The 19,437-nt window shown below is 36.7% G+C and overlaps 1 protein-coding gene across 7 annotated transcripts in view; it reads right to left on the reverse strand.

The window, feature by feature from the left end:
* prkag2a (protein kinase, AMP-activated, gamma 2 non-catalytic subunit a) overlaps positions 1-19,437 on the reverse strand; it is an 83,165-nt gene that overhangs the window by 26,206 nt on the left and 37,522 nt on the right. For 4 of the 7 annotated variants that reach the window (XR_007182410.1, XM_048173889.1, XM_048173888.1 and 1 more), the window contains 2 exons: positions 10,101-10,297; positions 3,234-3,285 (listed from right to left, as the gene is read on the reverse strand). Coding sequence is in view for 6 of the 7 variants with exons in the window: in XM_048173889.1 (XP_048029846.1) it covers positions 3,234-3,285; positions 10,101-10,297 (249 nt within the window). In the remaining variant the exon portion in view is untranslated. Of the gene's footprint in view, positions 1-2,830; positions 3,014-3,233; positions 3,286-3,480; positions 3,808-10,100; positions 10,298-19,437 lie in introns of those variants that run through there. The other 3 variants (XM_048173894.1, XM_048173893.1, XM_048173892.1) reach the window with 3 other exon arrangements.

Genomic DNA, 19,437 nt, shown 5'->3' on the forward strand with positions numbered 1-19,437 from the left:
AAAATAGGTGACGAAATTAACACTACATAGCATGAAATGTGCTGATGACGAATGATGTCTGCGCAAACAGGGTGCTCGAGGGTATGTAAAAACATACATTGACAGGCAGGTAGGACATCATATTATTTAATTCGGACCGAATATAATAATTGGATGAACATTTTATGGAACCTTCTGGAACCTGACTGTTGCACACTATTTGCCTGACCAATAGCAAATATGGGGGTTGTGTCATTATTTTTTCTTTATACTTCATTATGAGATCAACAATACACCCATTTTAGTGTGGGATTTGTGATAATAATAATTTATACAAAAAAACTTTAAAAAAAAAATTAATTATCCACAAATAAGCCCAAACAAATGACAAAAGAAAAGCTACTCAGAAAGTCTGAGTGTTTGGTCTACCACAACCAGAGGCATGACACTTTGGCTGATGTCCACCGTGGCTTTTCAAAGAACTGAATTACTGCAGAATGAATCTTTTGTTTGATGAAAACATTCTAGTTTTCACATGCTATTAGAGCAGCCACACTGGAACGCTCCATAACCGCATACTCCAAACCAATGCCTTCAGACATCATTTAATGAAGCCGCTTCAAAAACGAGCACATGCTATTAATACTTCAAAAAACATGCTGCTCTGTGCATGTCTTCACATGGCATTAGATAGGCTGCAAATTCTAAGATATTATTCATTATTACATTAGCCTGCAAAGCAGAGTTTTAAAACATGATTTTAAAGGATTGCGTCACTCAAAAAAAAATCACTATTTTTTGTGTAATAGAGTGCGCATTGGTTCCGGAAGTAATTTTTCCATTCATTTCTCCCATAGAGATTTAAAAAAAGTCAGTGCCCCAGTACAGAATAGTGCACACCAACACATATTCATCTAAAAACTAATCTAAAAATCTAATCAACACAAACTAATCTAAAAACACCAGCCTGAGGTTTTACAGTACTGAGATAGATATCTGTTTGCATGGTGACATGAAGTATTAGAGAACTTCACTGTCACCGGTGGTGCCTTGGGTAAAACCCTCAAACCTCAGCATGAGAGTGCAGATCTGCAGCTTGCACAACCTGCTCTTCTGGAAGGTGTCTGCTCTGTTTTCACTAAAAGGTACAACAGCTGAAAGAACAGCAGCAAAAGCCTTTATAAATAATGGCAAGACCAATGCCAGATCAGTGTGGTATGCTCGCCTCATATTGCTGGGAAAACCTTGCCGGAGGCACTTCAGAGGAAAATGTCCGCTCTGAAAACAGTTTCAGGCCAGTTCATAGCCTTTGCACAGCATTCCTTGTTAAGTCTAGTTATGATTATGGGATTGATTCCTTATAAAAACTGCAGCCATAAGCAACTTAAAAAATGTTCCAATCAAGTATCACATTAATAAAAACATTTTTCATTAAGCAGCACCAAAAAGAATCATATTCATATATATATATATATATAGTAGTGCTGTCAAATCAATTAATCACCCTTAAATCGAATCTAACATATGTTTACATAATATATGTGTGTATATTATTACATTTATATATTTGTGTGGATGCGCGTGTATGTTATATACTAGGGGTCGACCGTTAAGTGTTTTTCAGGGCCGATGCGATACAAACTATTACAGATCAAGTAGACCGATAACCGATATTTTGAACCGAGATATATGTCTGGTGTAAAAATGAAAATTAATGTCAAACTAAGAATAACAAGGGCTGTGACAAAAACTTTCTTTAAATGCTTTTAAATATATCTTTAATTCTGAGAACTGTTAATAATACCATTAATATTAATAATAATAATAATAATAATAACATTAAAAAGTGCAGGGAGCATCCAGCAGCATTCCTAAACATTTTGTAAAACTTAAAGAAGTAAACAACAAGCAACAAATGAGTTCCGACAGAAGTGGCTGCATCAGAGCCAAATAGCGCATTTCAAAATTAAATTATTTTATCGGTAAATCAGTTTTGAAAATTACCATAATATAACCTTAAAAATGCTTAATATCGGCGCCGATAATCGGTCTACCCCTAGTATATACTGTATACACACAGACATATAATATATAAATTTAATAATATATATAACCACACATATATAATGTAAGTGCGATTAATCGATTTGACAGCACTAATATATTTACATTTACATTCTTACAAAATATTTCTATTTCAAATAAATGTTGTTCTTTTTAACTTTCAATTTGTCAAAGAATTATGGGGGAAAAAAAATTGATCACGGTTTCCACAAAAATCCTTCTATTATTAACATTGATAATAATAATAAGAAATTTTTCTTGAGCAGCAAATCAGCATATTTGAATGAGTATTGAAAGATCACGTGACACCGAAGAATGGAGTAATGATGCTAAAATTCAGCTTTGCCATCACAGGAATAAATTACAATATATTCAAATAGAAAACAATTATTTTAAACTGCAATAATATAAATTACTGTATTTTTGATCAAGCAAATGCAGACTTGAGGTGAACTTTCAAAAAAATAAAAAATAAAAATAAACACTATATAAAATTTTTCATTAAAAATCGTTTTTTTTATTTCAATATACATATAAAACTACAGAACTATTATATATATATATATATATATATATATATATATATATATATATATATATATATATATATATATATGACCAGTGGCTGGTGAGCAAAAAAGCTTAATTTCTTCTCCTACATTAAAAAGGTTGTGCTTGTGCATAATTAAAGACTACCTGGGTTTCCCTACTTCAAACATTGACATGGTTTAAGTGATCAATATCTGTAAGTGCAAAAGGAATAAACATAACTGGGCATTAGCCTCACCCCTGAGGGAGTCCTTGACGTGGGTGAGACGTCTCCAGCCAATAGCATCATCTGACGCATCTACACCCAACAGGTTAGAAATGACGAATGGGGATCCCGATACATTACTGGGATCTCCAGTGATTCCTACTACCAAGCAGCTGGACTTGAAATCGACACCTTGTATAAAAACGCCATATTCCACTAATGCGCCATAAATGACCAGGTGGCGAAAGGCAAATCAGCATCGCTTGATTATACTAGATTAAAATAGACTATCCCTCTAAGTGCGAGGAATACATAAGTCAGCAAAGAACATCACAATGTCAAGATAAGCGAAGCTGCTGAGCCAGCCGGTTCTGAAAACGAAGTCATATCGAAACAATCACGTCGCGAGAGGCGTATATTTCCCAAAGAGGCTTACCTTCATCTTCGAGGTCGAGTTTCTCCAGCATGTCTTCAGATAAACCGTGGACCTGAGGACAGAGTGACAAAGTCAAGAACAGACGAGGCGATCTCAGGCTGCCCTCCCGTCGCGCCGTCCGCACACACACACAAACACGCACACACTGGCAGACAGACGGTGAGGAGACCGGTGAGATCGGAAGTTGGCTGTCAGAGTTTAATAAAGATACAGTAGATAATATAAACGGCTGCAACGCAAACCGAACTGGTTCGGGGGGGAACTACACTAGGTGCTCATGTTTTCGGATCCATCGGTCCTTGTAGGGACAGTCGGTGTTTGCAGGCGTGCTCCGATTGTGTACCCGTACATCCAATGTGAAGTCAGTGATGAGAGACCCTCCCCCTCCGGCTTTCTGCAAATGGACTGTTCCAGTTTGCGGCAGACTGCAGTCGCGAGCCGCCAACGGTCTGACAGGGAGTGTTTTAAATCAACTATTACTCATTTCTTGTTGTGAGCAGTAGACAATGTGCGAATATAAATGCGAGTGGAGCCAGGCTGTCCAAACTGGCTGGTGGGTGGGGATTTTGATTCATCCCAGTGAATTGAATCTTTTGAATCTGTTCACCAAAAAGATTCATACAGTGATTCTTTCTGCAGGTTCATTTAAAGGTTATGCCAAAGGTCTCAAAACACTGATTTGTTCAGGAAAGGAGGTGTATTTGTTCAGTATGTTCAACCAATGAAATGCTCCGCAACAGCCCGCTCTTAAAAGCTATTTGTTCGTGATATGAATCAGTGCATAGAAGACGATTCACTGGACTAAAAGATTCATTTAAAGGGATAATTCACCCAAAAATGAAAATAATGTCATTTATTATTCACCCTCATGTCGTTCCACACTCGTAAGGCCTTCATTCATCTTCAGAACACAAATTAAGATATTTTTTATTAAATCCGATGGCTCAGAGAGGCCTGCATTCACAGCATGCTTCGGAGCTTTACGAATCGTATCAGTGACTCGGATCTCCTATCAAACGGCTAAACTGCTGAAATCACGTGACTTTGGCGCTCCGAGTCACTGATTCGATTCGCAAAGCTCTGAAGCAGTGTTTTGAAATCGTCCCATCACTATATTGTTGAAAAGTCGTTTTTTTTTTTTTTTTTTTTTTTTTTTTTTTTTGGCACACAAAAAGTATTCTTGTCGCTTTATAATATTAAAGGTCCCGTTTTTCGTGGTTTTTTGAAGCTTTGATTGTGTTTATAGTGTGCAATATAACGTGTTCATGTTTCGCGTGTAAAAAAACACAGTATTTTTCACATAATTTACTTATCTGTATACCGCTGTTTCCACTGTCATAAAAACGGGCTGATGACTTCCTTGTTCTATGAAGTCCCTCCTTCAGAAATACGTAACGAGTTCTGATTGTGCCAGCGGTTCCTGTGTTGTGATTCGACAGCTCTGAGCGCACCGTGCCCGGAAAGGTCACGCCTCTTACCATAACGTAGAGATGCACGCGCTCAGTGTTATTGTAAACATGTCTTTAATTTTACCCTATCAATCTTGAGAGAGGAAATGTCATTGCTTTGAATGCAGGTCTCACTGAGCCATCGGATTTAATCAAAAATATCTTAATTTGTGTTCTGAAGATGAACAATGGCCTTATGACATGAAGGTGAGTAATAAATTACATTATTTTCATTTTTGGGTGAACTAACCCTTTTACAGCATTGATTTGTTCTTAAACTAAATTCTAGTTGTTTAAAGGGTTAGTTCACCCAAAACTGAAACCTCTGTCATTAATTACATCATGTCGTTCCACACCCGTAAGACCTTTGTTCATCTTCGGAACACAAATTAAGATATTTTTGATGAAATCCGAGAGGTATCTGACTCCTCCATTTATTGACAGCAATTTAACCACCACTTTCAAAGTCCAGAAACAGGTACTAAAGTCATCGACAAAATAGTCGACATGACTACATGGTTCAACCTTAATGTTGAAGCCACAAGAATACTTTTTGTGTGCCAAAACAAAACAAAAATAACAACTTTATGCAACAAAATCTTCTCTTCTGTGTCATTCTCGTACGCGGACCTTGAAAGTAGTGGTTAAATGGAGGATTCAGATCAAAAATACCATCAAAAATATCTTAATTTGTGTTCCGAAGATGAACGAAGGTCTTATGGGTGTGGAACAACATGAGGGTGAGTAATTAATGACAGATTTTTCATTTGAATCAAAACATTCAACTAATCTGTAAAAATACACAGTATGTTCATGAGGAAGGAAAGTAAATTATAACTTATTTTAAAGAAACATTAAAAAAAATATATTAAGTTTTCCTCACCACCACTTCCCACAAATCATATTAGGGAATTCCCCTTCTAATGGGCATGAAAAGGAACTTTCATGCATTTGCACGTCTTGTCTATGTGTCCAAATTTAAATGAGCACTATCTGCAATGCACAGAATGATTGTCCATGCAAATAATGCGTTTAGTGCAGGACTACTTGTGTCGTGCCCATCTGGCCGTGACACTCTTTCTTGACCTCTTGCATCTTTTTGTTCCCTTAACAGCCCCTCCTTGGACATAGATAGAATGGAACCAATTTAACATACATACTATAAACCTATTGAGAAGGTCCAGCTCCATTACTAGATATTTTACACAACTGGTTTTGGCCTTTTCTAGAGCGACATCTGGCATGGAGGGTAATTAAGCTGTGCCCAAATTCCTGCCAGATGAATCAGTGGGTGTGTCTGAATGAACTTAAGCCCTTGTGAGAAAAACAACCTCCCCATGAATATACAACAGAAGTAAACAAACACATAACTGCCATGAGAAAAATGTTAGTTCACAAATCTGGGGAATTACAAGTAATGGGAAAGTTTTCCAAAAAAAAAAAAAAAAGTAGCTTAAAGTGTTAGACCTTGACAGAGAGTGAGACGTTTATTTAACAGACATCAGTGAACACTGAAGGTGTCTGACCAGCACTGATTCTGTTCATCCGTATTGACCCATATGAGACCCACACTCATCACATGGCAATGGATCAATGGTACGCAGTATGAGAATCGCTGAGAGTGTTGTGCCATTAAATTAAGTCATTATTATTTACTATCATCCATCTTTTCAGCTCAAACAAGCCTCCTTTCAATGTAAATTTGGCTCAAATCATTATATCTCCATGAAAACAGTGGTTTTACACACAGATACACATGTATGTACAGTAAGTGAATGTGACCCAAAGTGTGAGAGGAGTAAAGGCAACGCATGTTCAAAGATACAGTTGATTTCACATCTGCGGAGTGCAGCCTTGGACCTCTGCTTAGATTAGCAGGCAGGAGGCAAGGACAACAGCATTGCAGATGGTGACTGTTGTATTGATTTTGGCTTGTGAACGTGATAAATGGTCAGTGGGTTGAGTCGTAAAAATCAGATTAGATCCATCGACAGGAACTGGTGAGTTGTGAAAGTATTGTGCAGCTGCTATAAGGAATCTTGTAGATTCATAAATGTTGACTATATACAGTGTATATATATATATAATTTTTAGTCATGGTATTTGGTATTTGACAATTTTTTAAATAAATTTAATGGCTGTCCAAGCTGGCTGGTGGGTGAGGATTTTGATTTATCCCAGTGAATTGAATCTTTTGAATCTGTTCATCAAAAAGATTCATTCACTGATTAATACAGCAAATCTTTCTGCAGGTTCATTTAAAGGTTATGCCAAAGGTCTCAAAACACTGATTTGTTCAGTAAAGGAGCTGTATTCATTCAGTATGTTCAACCAATGAAATGCTCCGCCACAGCCCACTCTAAAAAGCTATTTGTTTGTGATATGAATCAGTGCATAGAAGACTATTCACCGAACTAAAAGATTTGTTCAACAGCATTGATTTTTTCATAAACGAAACACTAGTTGTTTAAACCTACTGGGAATTTGTAAGTACTTCACATAATAGACAATAAATGATTAGTCTTTAAAGGGTTAGTTCACCCAAAAATGAAAATAATTTTTATAACATTTATTACTCACCCTCATGCCGTTCCACACCTGTAAGACCTTTGTTAATCTTCGGAATGTAAATTAAGATATTTTTGTTGAAATCCGATGGCTCAGTGAGGCCTGCATTAACAGCAATGACATTTCCTCTCAAGATCCATTAATGTACTAAAAACTTTAAATCAGTTCATGTGAGTACAGTGGTTCAATATTAAAGGTGCCCTCGAATGAAAAATTGAATTTACCTCGGCATAGTTGAATAACAAGAGTTCAGTACATGGAAAAGACATACGTTGTGTTTCAAACTCCATTGCTTCCTCCTTCTTATATAAATCTCATTTGTTTAAACGACCTCCGGAAAACAGGCGAATCTCAACATAACATGCATGGATGCATGCATGCAGCATGAATGACGAACATCTTGTAAAGATCCATTTGAGGGTTATATTAGCTGTGTGAACTTTGTTTATGCACTGTATAAATGCACTTATAGTCGAGAGCTCGGGAGGGCAGGGAGCGAGAGATTTAAAGGGGCCGCGCAGCCTGAATCGTGCATAGTTAATGATGCCCCAAAATAGGCAGTTAAAAAAATTAATTAAAAAAAATCTATGGGGTATTTTGAGCTGAAACTTCACAGACACATTAAGGGGACACCTTAGACTTATATTACATCTTTTGAAAAGACGTTCTATGGCACCTTTAAATATTATAAAGCGACGAGAATACATTTGGTGCACTATAAAATAATGACTTATATAGTGATGGCCGATTTCAAAACACTGCTTCATTAAGCTTTGGAGCGTTATGAATCTACGGATCGCATGTCAAACTGCTGAAATCGCGTGACTTTGGTGCACAGAAGATTCATAACGCTCCGAAGCTTAACACTCTGAGGTCTGAGGGTATCGCCGGCGATACCACCGCGGTTTTTTTCCTACCAGTGTGAAAGAGACTCAAAATACTCTGTTAATGTTGCACATACAATTAAGAGTTATACACCATTTTAATCTGTGGAATATCTTCTTTTATTTGTGTACACGTGATCTCTCGTCTCCCTCTGAAGGAAGGCCAATCTGATAGTTCTCAGAAAATGAACTGTAACTTAGTGAATACTAATCACAAAAAAATTAGACTTATGTCTAAAAAAAACGTTGAAATGTCAGGTTTTAAATCGTGTAAGTCAAATCGAAAACAAACATTCTGTGTTTATGTAATCTGTATGAAAAGAGAGCCATGTCAGAAATCCGTGATTCAGCTCATTATCCGCTAATGCGGCCACGCCCACGGAGGGAGCGCTATTCAGACGCAAATTCTGAGTCAATACATGCATTCATCGTCTCAATCGTGTATTTATTGTCTTGAAAAGTGTTTTGAATAGCCATAGTTAGCGATCTCTGGCCTCTGTTAGTTCAGTTATTTCCTGGATTGCCTATTCTTCTTTAGCATTGGCATTTGTGGACTAAAAGTGCACAGAGCGCCCTCCGACTGCAAGTATGAATTGTAAACACAGTATCCAGCGTTCACAGTGACGACAATAAATAATGAATAAATACTCCTCTGTATAGAAAATTGACATAAACATGAGAATCCATCAATATTTCTCCAAATGTGCATGCTTTTAAGCTAAAAGCCTATATGAAATGCCATAGAGGTAACATAATTGTTCAGACACTTTGCATCACAGAAATACATTATATTTTAAAGAATATAATAGAATACCATTATTTTAAATTGTAATAATATTTCACAGTATTGCTGTTTTTTCTGTATGTTTGATTTACACCATGATGAGATTTGAATCATGATCACAGAGGGTTTTTTCACAGCCTACCTGACTGAAAGGCCTCATTAATATGCAAGTCATTTCAGGTCATTATTATGTGATTCTTTTGTCTTCTCAGGTGAGAATCACCCATTATACATGAGGATTCACGCCTCCACGCATACTGTGTTTCTTGACCAAAGATGTTTTAGAAAATTTAAATCTCTCTATTGTTTTAAATGAACAAGCAGGCAGCATAATTTTTTACCTCATTTTGAAGCAAAAACTCTAGTCTACAACCTCAAATACCCAGAAGTCTTGTGAACAAAGATTTAATATATATTTTTTGGCTTTATTTCAGTGACTTAAGTTTTTAGTTTTTTCAATAACCACGCATAAACGTTATTCCTTCAAAAACACAAACATGTACATACATGTTCCTCACAAATTATTGTAGCCTAGTTTGTGCTGAATACAGTGTAATGACACTTTTTCCATTAATATGTTTATGAACAACTGAAAAAAGCACAAATGTCAGGGCATGTCAAAACTTCTCCAGGGTCCCAAAAATCCTCAGACCCCTGAGGGTTAATGTCGTTATTTTGTTGTTTTGGTTCACAAAAAATATTTGTCGCTTTATAATATTAATATTGAAACCACATGAACTGATTTAAATATGTTTTTAGTACATTTATGGATCTTGAGAGAGGAAGTCATTGCTGGTTATGCAGGCCTCTGAGAATCACATCAAAAATAAATTAATTTACGTTCCGAAGATTAACAAAGGTCTTATGGGTGTGGAACGACATGAGGGTGAGTAATAAATGACATTATTTTCCTTTTTGGGTGAACTAACCCTTTAATGTCTAATGACATTAAAGATTCTTCAGGTTTTATAGTTCATTCATTTGCATAATCTGCATGCATTCTTTTAAATGCCAAAAAAATCTTGCTTTTGTTTGAAAAAACATTTTAAAAAAAATACAAAATTCTTAAGTCATAATAATGTCTGTCAGGCATCTATATCCATGATCACTTAAAATGAATCACTCCACATTCTTATAATGAATGATGCAGAAAAGTACTCAGCATCAATGTCAGATCACTCACCGCGCGTGAGGTAGATATGTGTGCTGAGCACGGACTGGGCGGTGGTTTTGCAGTAGGCGGGCTGTGGTGCTGTCCGGTGTCGAGGGGGGAGGAGGAGGAACGGTGCACGGTGTCATTCTGACTGACTTCCAGAAGAAACGCCGAAGTCTGCTTGGTCAGTTGTGTTGGAGTGGTGGGTGATGAGGAGATCCCAGAGGCTGTACAAACAGAAAATAAGACATCAGATATCTATCTGGAATTCAATTTGATGTTGCTATAATATCACAGAAAGTACACACTGCACCGTTAAGCTATTATGGTTGATACTATGTATTCTGCTACAGTGTCTCATTGTATCCCATTCCCTGCCTACGAAGGATGATTTAGATCCACCTGTCACTTATAGGTTAGGCTGTACCTGTCGTAAATTCTGCTCTGTGCCTGCAGAAACAGAAGGGGCTATAAGGTCTGAACCACAGGCAGTGTGGAGAGCAGAGTTTTATCACCTCATTTTACACTTCATCTGCTGTTGCAGACTGCAGATTTCATGCTGTGATTCCTTCAGGCTCTGCCCTCCATACTGCAGTCAGATCACAGAAAACGCTTCTCAAAGAAATGACCGGTATAAACAACACCACTTGCGAGTCTGAATGTATTTATACATTTACTGTGGCTATACAATTATTCCAATACATGGCAAAGTCCTAAAACATGACACATTTGTCAAGTTTCCCTCAAGTGTTTGTCAAGCCAATCGCCTGAGTAATTGGCTCGTCCATTCTGGATACATGCCGTGCGTTCGTTGGCCGTTAAATGATAAAATCAATCTCATTCTGAGCCCTCTAATTGCATTTTTGTGATTGCTTCAGCTCCCTGTTGTTTGAATGTGACCCAGTTCTACATGCAACCCTCTCCCATGGTTGGATTCGGTTGCAGAGCCTTAAAAAAGAAGCTTGTCCTCACAGAGTGGTGTGTGGAGGAAACTTATTGAGTTTCTGCTTTGATGAGTTGATAAGAGGAGAGTGAAATGTAGCACTGCCTGCAGAGTCCAAGATACCATCAGCAAGCCAATGAGGTAAGAATATATTTCCCACCAGAGAACAGCCAAGATTACATCTATCTCTGTCCATCCATCCATCCGTCCTCTATCTATCTATCTATCTATCTATCTATCTATCTTTACTGTCTGTCTATCTATACCTGTCTCTCTGTCTCTTTATCTGTCGATCTATCTATAAATCTATCTAGTTCTGTCTATCTTTACCGCCTGTCTCTCTACCTGTCTGTCTGTCTGTCTGTCTATCTATCTATCTTTACTGTCTTTCTTTCTGTCTATCTATCTATTTATCTATACCTGTCAGTCTGTCTATCTGTTTATCTATCTTTACTGTCTTTCCATTTGTCTGTCTGTCTGTCTATCTATACCTATCTGTCTCTCTATCCCTCTATCTATCTAGTTCTATCTATCTATCTATCTATCTATCTATCTATCTATCTATCTATCTATCTATCTATCTATACCTGTCTGTCTCTCTATCTTTACTGTCTGTCTATCTATACCTGTCTCTCTCTGTCGTTCTATCTATCTATCTTTCTACCAGACTATCTATATTTACTGTCTGTCTGTCTGTCTATCTATTTATCTATACCTGTCTGTCTGTCTCTCTATCTGTCGATCTATCTATAAATCTATCTAGTTCTGTCTATCTATCTTTACCGTCTGTCTCTCCACCTGTCTGTCTGTCTGTCTTTCTATCTATCTATCTTTACTGTCTTTCTGTCTATCTATCTATCTATACCTGTCAGTCTGTCTATCTGTCTTTACTGTCTTTCCATTTGTCTGTCTGTCTATCTATCTATTTATCTATCTATACCTGTCTGTCTCTCTATCTCTCTATCTATCTAGTTCTATCTATCTATCTATCTATACCTGTCTGTCTCTCTATCTTTACTGTCTGTCTATCTATACCTGTCTCTCTCTGTCGATCTATCTATAAATCTATCTAGTTCTATCTATCTATCTTTCTACCAGACTATCTATATTTACTGTCTGTCTGTCTATCTATTTATCTATACCTGTCTGTCTGTCTGTCTCTCTATCTGTCGAACTATCTATAAATGTATCGAGTTCTATGACTGATGAGCATATTTGGAAAAAAAAGATAAGCATTTATTAAGCGTGAAAGAACGATCAAGGAATCCATTATAGATGTGCAATGAGAAATGATTAACAAGCCACCCTGACTACCTCAAGTCACTGCACCAAGCCATTATCTTCCCTCAGCCGAGACCACATGGCCATGGCTGTTGAATGAGTAAAGAGCTTATTTTATAGCAGTCAGGCATCAGCCCAGTAAACACAGCACATAATAGGAAATAAGCAGAAGGGGTGGGGGAACGTAGAGAGAGCTAAAAAAGCAAGTCTCTGCAATGATGTCATAAGGATAGCAATAGCCCCTCACCCCATCCAAATGCATCCACAGGGATTTAATATTCCCATTTTCTACACCAAAAAATTACAGAGATCATTTACCATCAGGACCACAGAGTCACATGATCACTGCAGCAGAAAGTGTGCTGGATGTGAATGATGGGTGTTGCACAGCCAACGTAGTTCCAGAGCTGAACAGAACACACCCAAAGGCCATACTTACAGGGCTAATCCAATTAAACTGTCCTCATGGGCAATACAAGTGGCATATTTATGAAGCCATATTGCTATCAAATCATTTTAATATAATTATGGATAATAATCAAATCAAAATAAGGCTGGAGACAGGCCTAGTACAAAGGTTCCTTGATATTGTGTTATGCAAGATATCCAAAACCTTGTTATGTTCAATTCAAACGCATTTTATGCAGATAAATACCAAGGTGATTTACCTCAAACATAATTGCTCATTCTAGAAGCATTGTCTCCATTGCATCATTAAGCTGACGTGCGCTTTTCATAAACTACCTTGACTGCGAATCACATTTAAAGCCTCTGAGGCCAATTTAATGGCTGAACTGAGGAAGAAATTTGAGCTTATTTAGCAGAATCTCAACCATTTATCACCCTACAAATCATGTTTATGTTCATCATATCAAATATGACATTATATTACGAGTCCACAGATAAAAATATGAAGAAAAAGGTACAATTGCATGCAGATGTTGAGAGAAACTTTTAGATACAGAGACACCAGAGGTCTTTCCCCACATAAAATGGCCTTTTTTCTTTTTAAAGATTTTTTTTTTTTATTTGGAATAATGTGCACTGATGAATGATTAAGAATGTCTATTAAAAAAGTAAACTGTCCATTCTGATTTTGTTTTGACTATAGGATGTGAACTTCACTCTGTAAAGATGGCACAATCCTGCACACACACTGCTATCTGCTATCTTCCTCTTTGATGTTTACCCTGCAGACAGAGGGTAACAACATTCACCCTCAGTGACCCGATGACCCTTGACCCAGTGTCAGATAAGTTAACCCAGCATTGCATACTTATAACCCCGCTCACGGGCAGAACACTTACTCAGTGAGCCATGACAAGTAAATCAATATTCCCGACATAAATCTTAAACTGCACTTGACCCTTTTTATTTTTTAGCATAATGTACCTGATTTTAGATTTTGTCATATACTAAGCTTCAGACAAGTATTATATAGTATATTTAAAACGCTATATATTAATAATATTTGTTAATTCACACAGCATTGGTTTTTAACAGGTGATACAAGTAATACAACACCCACTACACACTCACAAAGGCCTGACCACAGTCAAATCAACCAGCACTGACCTCTTCATTTGCCTTTTCTGCCTGACTGTCTTTCTCTTGCTTGGAATGAACTAGAACCAAAGTCTTTTACATATACCAGCTGAGTCAACACATGTGCATTATGTGCTTTTTGGAACTGATGTGCTTCTAATGTCACACAACTAGATGAAAGGTTTCATAGCTAGGTCATGCTAAGCATTTTCCATTGTTGAGTTCACATGTGGGTAAAGATTGTAAGATATCATCAGACATGCATGAGAACAAGCACATTTTCTGAAGATAAAAACAGTTTTAAGTCCTGTGCAGAAATGATAGCAAAGATGTCCTGAAGACATAATACAGACAAAGATGTGGATCTTATCAAATTTTCAAGGGCAGTTCTGGATCAATAAGGACTCAGTAAGCCGAGCAGCGCCCCCTAAAGCTATTTATGCAGAACTGCACATGGTAAAAACTGGGACAGCTGAATGGCTAGATATGAATATAACAGCAGTCTGTTTTCTAACCCTTTTAGCAAGCCATTAAGCTTTTTTTTCTGCCTTTAGAGCTGTGTTACTATTTTTCTAGACATCTGGCCATTTCTCAGAATATTGCATGGAAAATTGTACCTCATAATTCAATGCATATTTTGATGTTCTCTTTCCAGTGTGACGTTTACTAGAATCAATATCGCATGTGATTATTTGATTAGAATGCATTTTACATTAAAAAAAAAAATAATAAAAAAGGTAAAATGTAATTATTATTTTATTAATTTATTATTTTAATTATTTTTTATTAATCTAAAAACATTTAAAATACAATTTTACTAAATGAATTTAAATTTTTATTAGAATTAATTAAATAAATGAGAATTAATGCACATGAGATAGTTTGAAACTATGTAAAAACATTATATCAAAGATTATTCATTAAAATATATTAAAAATAAATAAATATAAAACAGAATCCATATATACTACAGTATCCAGTACACATGCAGTACTCTAGTATTTCCTTCCGAACATAGCCTGTGTGTTCTGTGAATCAAAGTGCGTGTTCAGAGTTAAAATACGACAATGAGGATGCAGCCGAAAGCTGCTGGGATTGTCTCTCGGCCTGATGACATTCATCCATGTGTCACAAAGTCCGGCTGTTCTCCCAGCAGGCACCATCTACATGTCATAGTGACGCCTGTCAAAATCCATTAAACTGACCAATAGGATTGCAATTTCTCATGCGGTGTGTGACATTCACAACACGTGAGAGTTAGCGCTTGCTGTTCTCATTTTCAGCACACGGCCGCTTTTAAAGCAAAACTCAGATTTATTTTTAGAGCCTAGTCTTTATATTTGGATTCTAGTCCAGAAGCTGCAATTTAAAGGGTGCAGAGGTGATTCACAGTTCCTTCATCACACTCGCAAAGGGACAGTTTTTTTATAGCAATACCATGTAAGTTAAAAGAAAAATAAATGAAAGAAACTAGACTTGTTCTAAATAAAATATGATTGCCAGGGTGTTACAGGTGTTTGGATTGTACAAACCCGATTCCAAAAAAGTTGGGACACTGTACAAATTATAAAACAGAATGCAATGATGTGGAAGTTTCAAATTTCAATATTTTATTCAGAATACAACATAGATGACATATCAAATGTTTAAACTGAGAAAATGTATCATTTTAAGGGGAAAATAAGTTGATTTTAAATTTCATGGCATCAACATATCTCAAAAAAGTTGGGACAAGGCCATGTTTACCACTGTGTGGCATCCCCTCTTCTTTTTATAACAGTCTGTAAACGTCTGGGGACTGAGGAGACAAGTTGCTCAAGTTTTTGTCTAATACAGTGTTCTAGCTGCTCAACTGTCTTAGGTCTTCTTTGTCACATCTTCCTCTTTCTGATGCGCCAAATGTTTTCTATGGGTGAAAGATCTGGACTGCAGGCTGGCCATTTCAGTACCCGGATCCTTCTTCTACACAGCCATGATGTTGTAATTGATGCAGTATGTGGTCAGGCATTGTCATGTTGGAAAATGCAAGGTCTTCCCTGATATACCTTTCAGCATTGATGGTGCCTTTCCAAATGTGTAAGCTGCCCATGCCACACGCACTCATGCAACCCCATACATCAGAGATGCAGGCTTCTGAACTGAGCGCTGATAACAACTTGGGTTGTCCTTGTCCTCATTAGTCCAGATGACATGGCATCCCAGTTTTCCAAAAAGAACTTCGAATTCTGTTCTGACCACAGAACAGTTTTTCACTTTGCCACAGTCCATTTTAAATGAGCCTTGGCCCAGAGAAAACGCCTGTGCTTCTGGATCATGTTTAGAGATGGCTTCTTTTTTGACCTATATAGTTTTAGCCGGCAACCGCAAATGGCACGGTGGATTGTGTTCACAGACAGTGTTTTCTGGAAGTATTCCTGAGCCCATGTTGTGATTTCCATTACAGTAGCATTCCTGTATGTGATGCAGTGCCGTCTAAGGGCCCGAAGATCACGGGCATCCAGTATGGTTTTCCGGCCTTGACCCTTACGCACAGAGATTGTTCCAGATTCTCTGAATCTTTGGATGATATTATGCACTGTAGATGGTGATAACTTCAAACTCTTTGCAGTTTTTCTCTGAGAAACTCCTTTCTGATATTGCTCCACTATTTTTCACTGCAGCATTGGGGGAATTGGTGATCCTCTGCCCATCTTGACTTCTGAGAGACACTGCCACTCTGAGAGGCTCTTTTTATACCCAATCATGTTGCCAATTGACCTAATAAGTTGCAAATTGGTCCTCCAGCTGTTCCTTATATGTACATTTAACTTTTCCGGCCTCTTATTGCTACCTGTCCCAACTTTTTTGGAATGTGTAGCTCTCATGAAATCCAAAATGAGCCAATATTTGGCATGACATTTCAAAATGTCTCATTTTCAACATTTGATATGTTATCTATATTCTATTGTGAATAAAATATAAGTTTATGAGATTTGTAAATTATTGCATTCCTTTTTTATTCACAATTTGTACAGTGTCCCAACTTTTTTGGAATCGGGTTTGTATTTGCCATGTTGCTGTGTGGTTGCTATGTCATTACTAGGGTGTTGCTGTGCTGTTTAACCCAAACAAATAGAATGATGATGTGATGCCATTATTCATGAGATGACAAAGTTGGATTTTCAGCATCATTACTCCAGTCCTCAGGGTCACATGATCCTTCAGAAATCAATCTAATATGCTGATTTGCTACTTAAGATACATTTATTATTATTATCAATGTTGAAAACAGTTGAGTGGCCTAACACTTTTGTAGTGACTGCGATACATATTTTATGAATAGAAAGAATTTATTTGAAATTTTTTGTAACATTATAAATGTCTTTACTGTCTTTACTATCCATTTAATGCATCCTTGCTGAATAAAAGTATTAATTTCTTAAAAAAAAAAAAAGACTGATCCCCAAGTTTTTGAATGTTAGTGTAATACTTGTCTTAAAGTCCCCCTGTAGTCATTCATTTTATCCCTTAAAATACCAAAATGACATATTTAAAAAAATTTTCCTATGAAAAATGTTTCTTCATGCCTTAAAATAGCTTGAATGTAACTCTACACCCTTGCCTAATTTAATATACACGGATTAATGAATATGCAAATTAGCCCCACCTCAACTCGCTCACGCCAGCTCAGAGATCCACTCGGTCAACTTACTGAGGTAAACGCTGCACAATGGTGTCGCTTTTGACAACGTCGGACACATGATGGTAATTAATATGATTAGCTTTTTGCCATCAAACAGCTGCTAATAATGTGTTGCTAATGTTACACAAACCATGTTCCCTTTCGCCGTTTCAGAGTCAGACAGCTGTCTTCTAACAATCAGTATCCTTACAAACGCTTTAACAACTCAGAACATCAGTGGAGAAAGGCTTATAGTTCATCATAACATCGTAACATACATCATACACCCGCCATTTTGCTAAATCTACACGATTTTTCATATCAACAGAATGTTAATGTTAATGATATGCTAAAGCCCACCGGCACGTTGACGTGATTGGTTACAAGGTATTTTGTGACGTCACAGACACCAGCGATTTCAAACCGTGGGTTTGAGACTGTCCTTTTTCACTGCAGTTTTAAGAAGAAAATACTCAGCAATGGTGTACACATATGCATTTGCACATGGTTTGTCCTAAAGCATATTAAAAACACCACACAGGCACACAAACAACATTAAAAACTTGACTTTCACCACAGGGGGTCTTTAAACGTGCACCATATTGTTATGCTGTAACTGTCTGTCAAGTAATGTGTTTTTCTCACCCTTTTTTATCACTTATTTATTATGGACCTTGAAATAGGAAAAAAAAGAATGAATGGGTGTGTAACAGTTCTCAGATCAGTGAGGGACATCCTCCAATTGGCATTTGCACTACGTCCTGACATTTTCAGCCGCTAACTGCTAATTTGTGTCTCTCTATCATCCATCAGTCTGTCAGCTTTTCAATATCACTCCAACATCCAGCCCTGCTCACAGAGGGCAAGTATGATCCACTCTTCCCCTTCTTTTGCTCTCTCCCTTTCCTTTCTGTCAATCGTTTTTCCATCCCCTGACTGTTAGATACAGAGCGAAACGTGATATGTTGGTTAATGTAGATAAGTGGCTGGTTGTAGTGGATACACTCGGATACAGCAGCATCTGTCTCACTAAGAAGCAAAAAGGCTGCATTTCTATGCTATACACTGCCATTCAAACGTTAAAAATGTTTTTGAAATAGGTCTCTTATGTATAGAAGCTTGTTTCCGCAATGGAATAAAACAATTTAAAAGATAATTGCGACTTTTTTTCCTCACGATTGTGAGTTTACATCTCGCAATTCTGACTTTTTTCTCGCAATTCCAAGTTTACATCTTAAAGTCAGAATTGTAAGATATAAACTAACAAGTCTGGCTTTTTTTCTCGCAATTCTGACTTCTTTTCTCAGAATTGTGAGAAAAGAAGTCAGAACTATGAGATATAAACTCGCAATTGCGTGTTATATAGTCCAATTCTGAGGAAAAAAATACTTTTTTCAGAATACTTTTTTGCGCGTATATCTCACTTTTCTGACAATTCTGAGTCAGAATTGCATGATATAAAGTCGCAATTGTGTTATAAAGTCAGAATTGCGAGATGTAAACTCACAATTGTGAGAAAAAAGTCAGAATTGTGAGATAAAAAGTTGCAATTACCTTTTTTATTTTTTATTCAGCAGCAGAAACAAGCTTCCATACTTACACTCACCAAGGCTGCATTTATTTGATCAAAAATATAGTATAAATAGTAATATTATTACAATTTAAAATAACCATTTTCTATTTTCATACAATTGTAAATTGTTTATTCTTATAATGGCAAATCTGATTATTTTTTCAGTATCATTACTCCAGTCTTTAGTCACATGATCCTTTTAAAATTATGCTGATTTGGTGCTCAAGAAACATTTATTATTATCAATTTTGAAAACAGTTGTGCTGCTTAATTATAATTATAAATGTCTTTACTGTCACTTTTCATCAGTTTAATGCATCCTTGCTAAATAAAAGTATACTTTCTTTAAAAAAAAAAACTTTCT

Source organism: Megalobrama amblycephala, linkage group LG22, assembly GCF_018812025.1.
Source record: "Megalobrama amblycephala isolate DHTTF-2021 linkage group LG22, ASM1881202v1, whole genome shotgun sequence".
NCBI lineage: Eukaryota > Metazoa > Chordata > Actinopteri > Cypriniformes > Xenocyprididae > Megalobrama > Megalobrama amblycephala.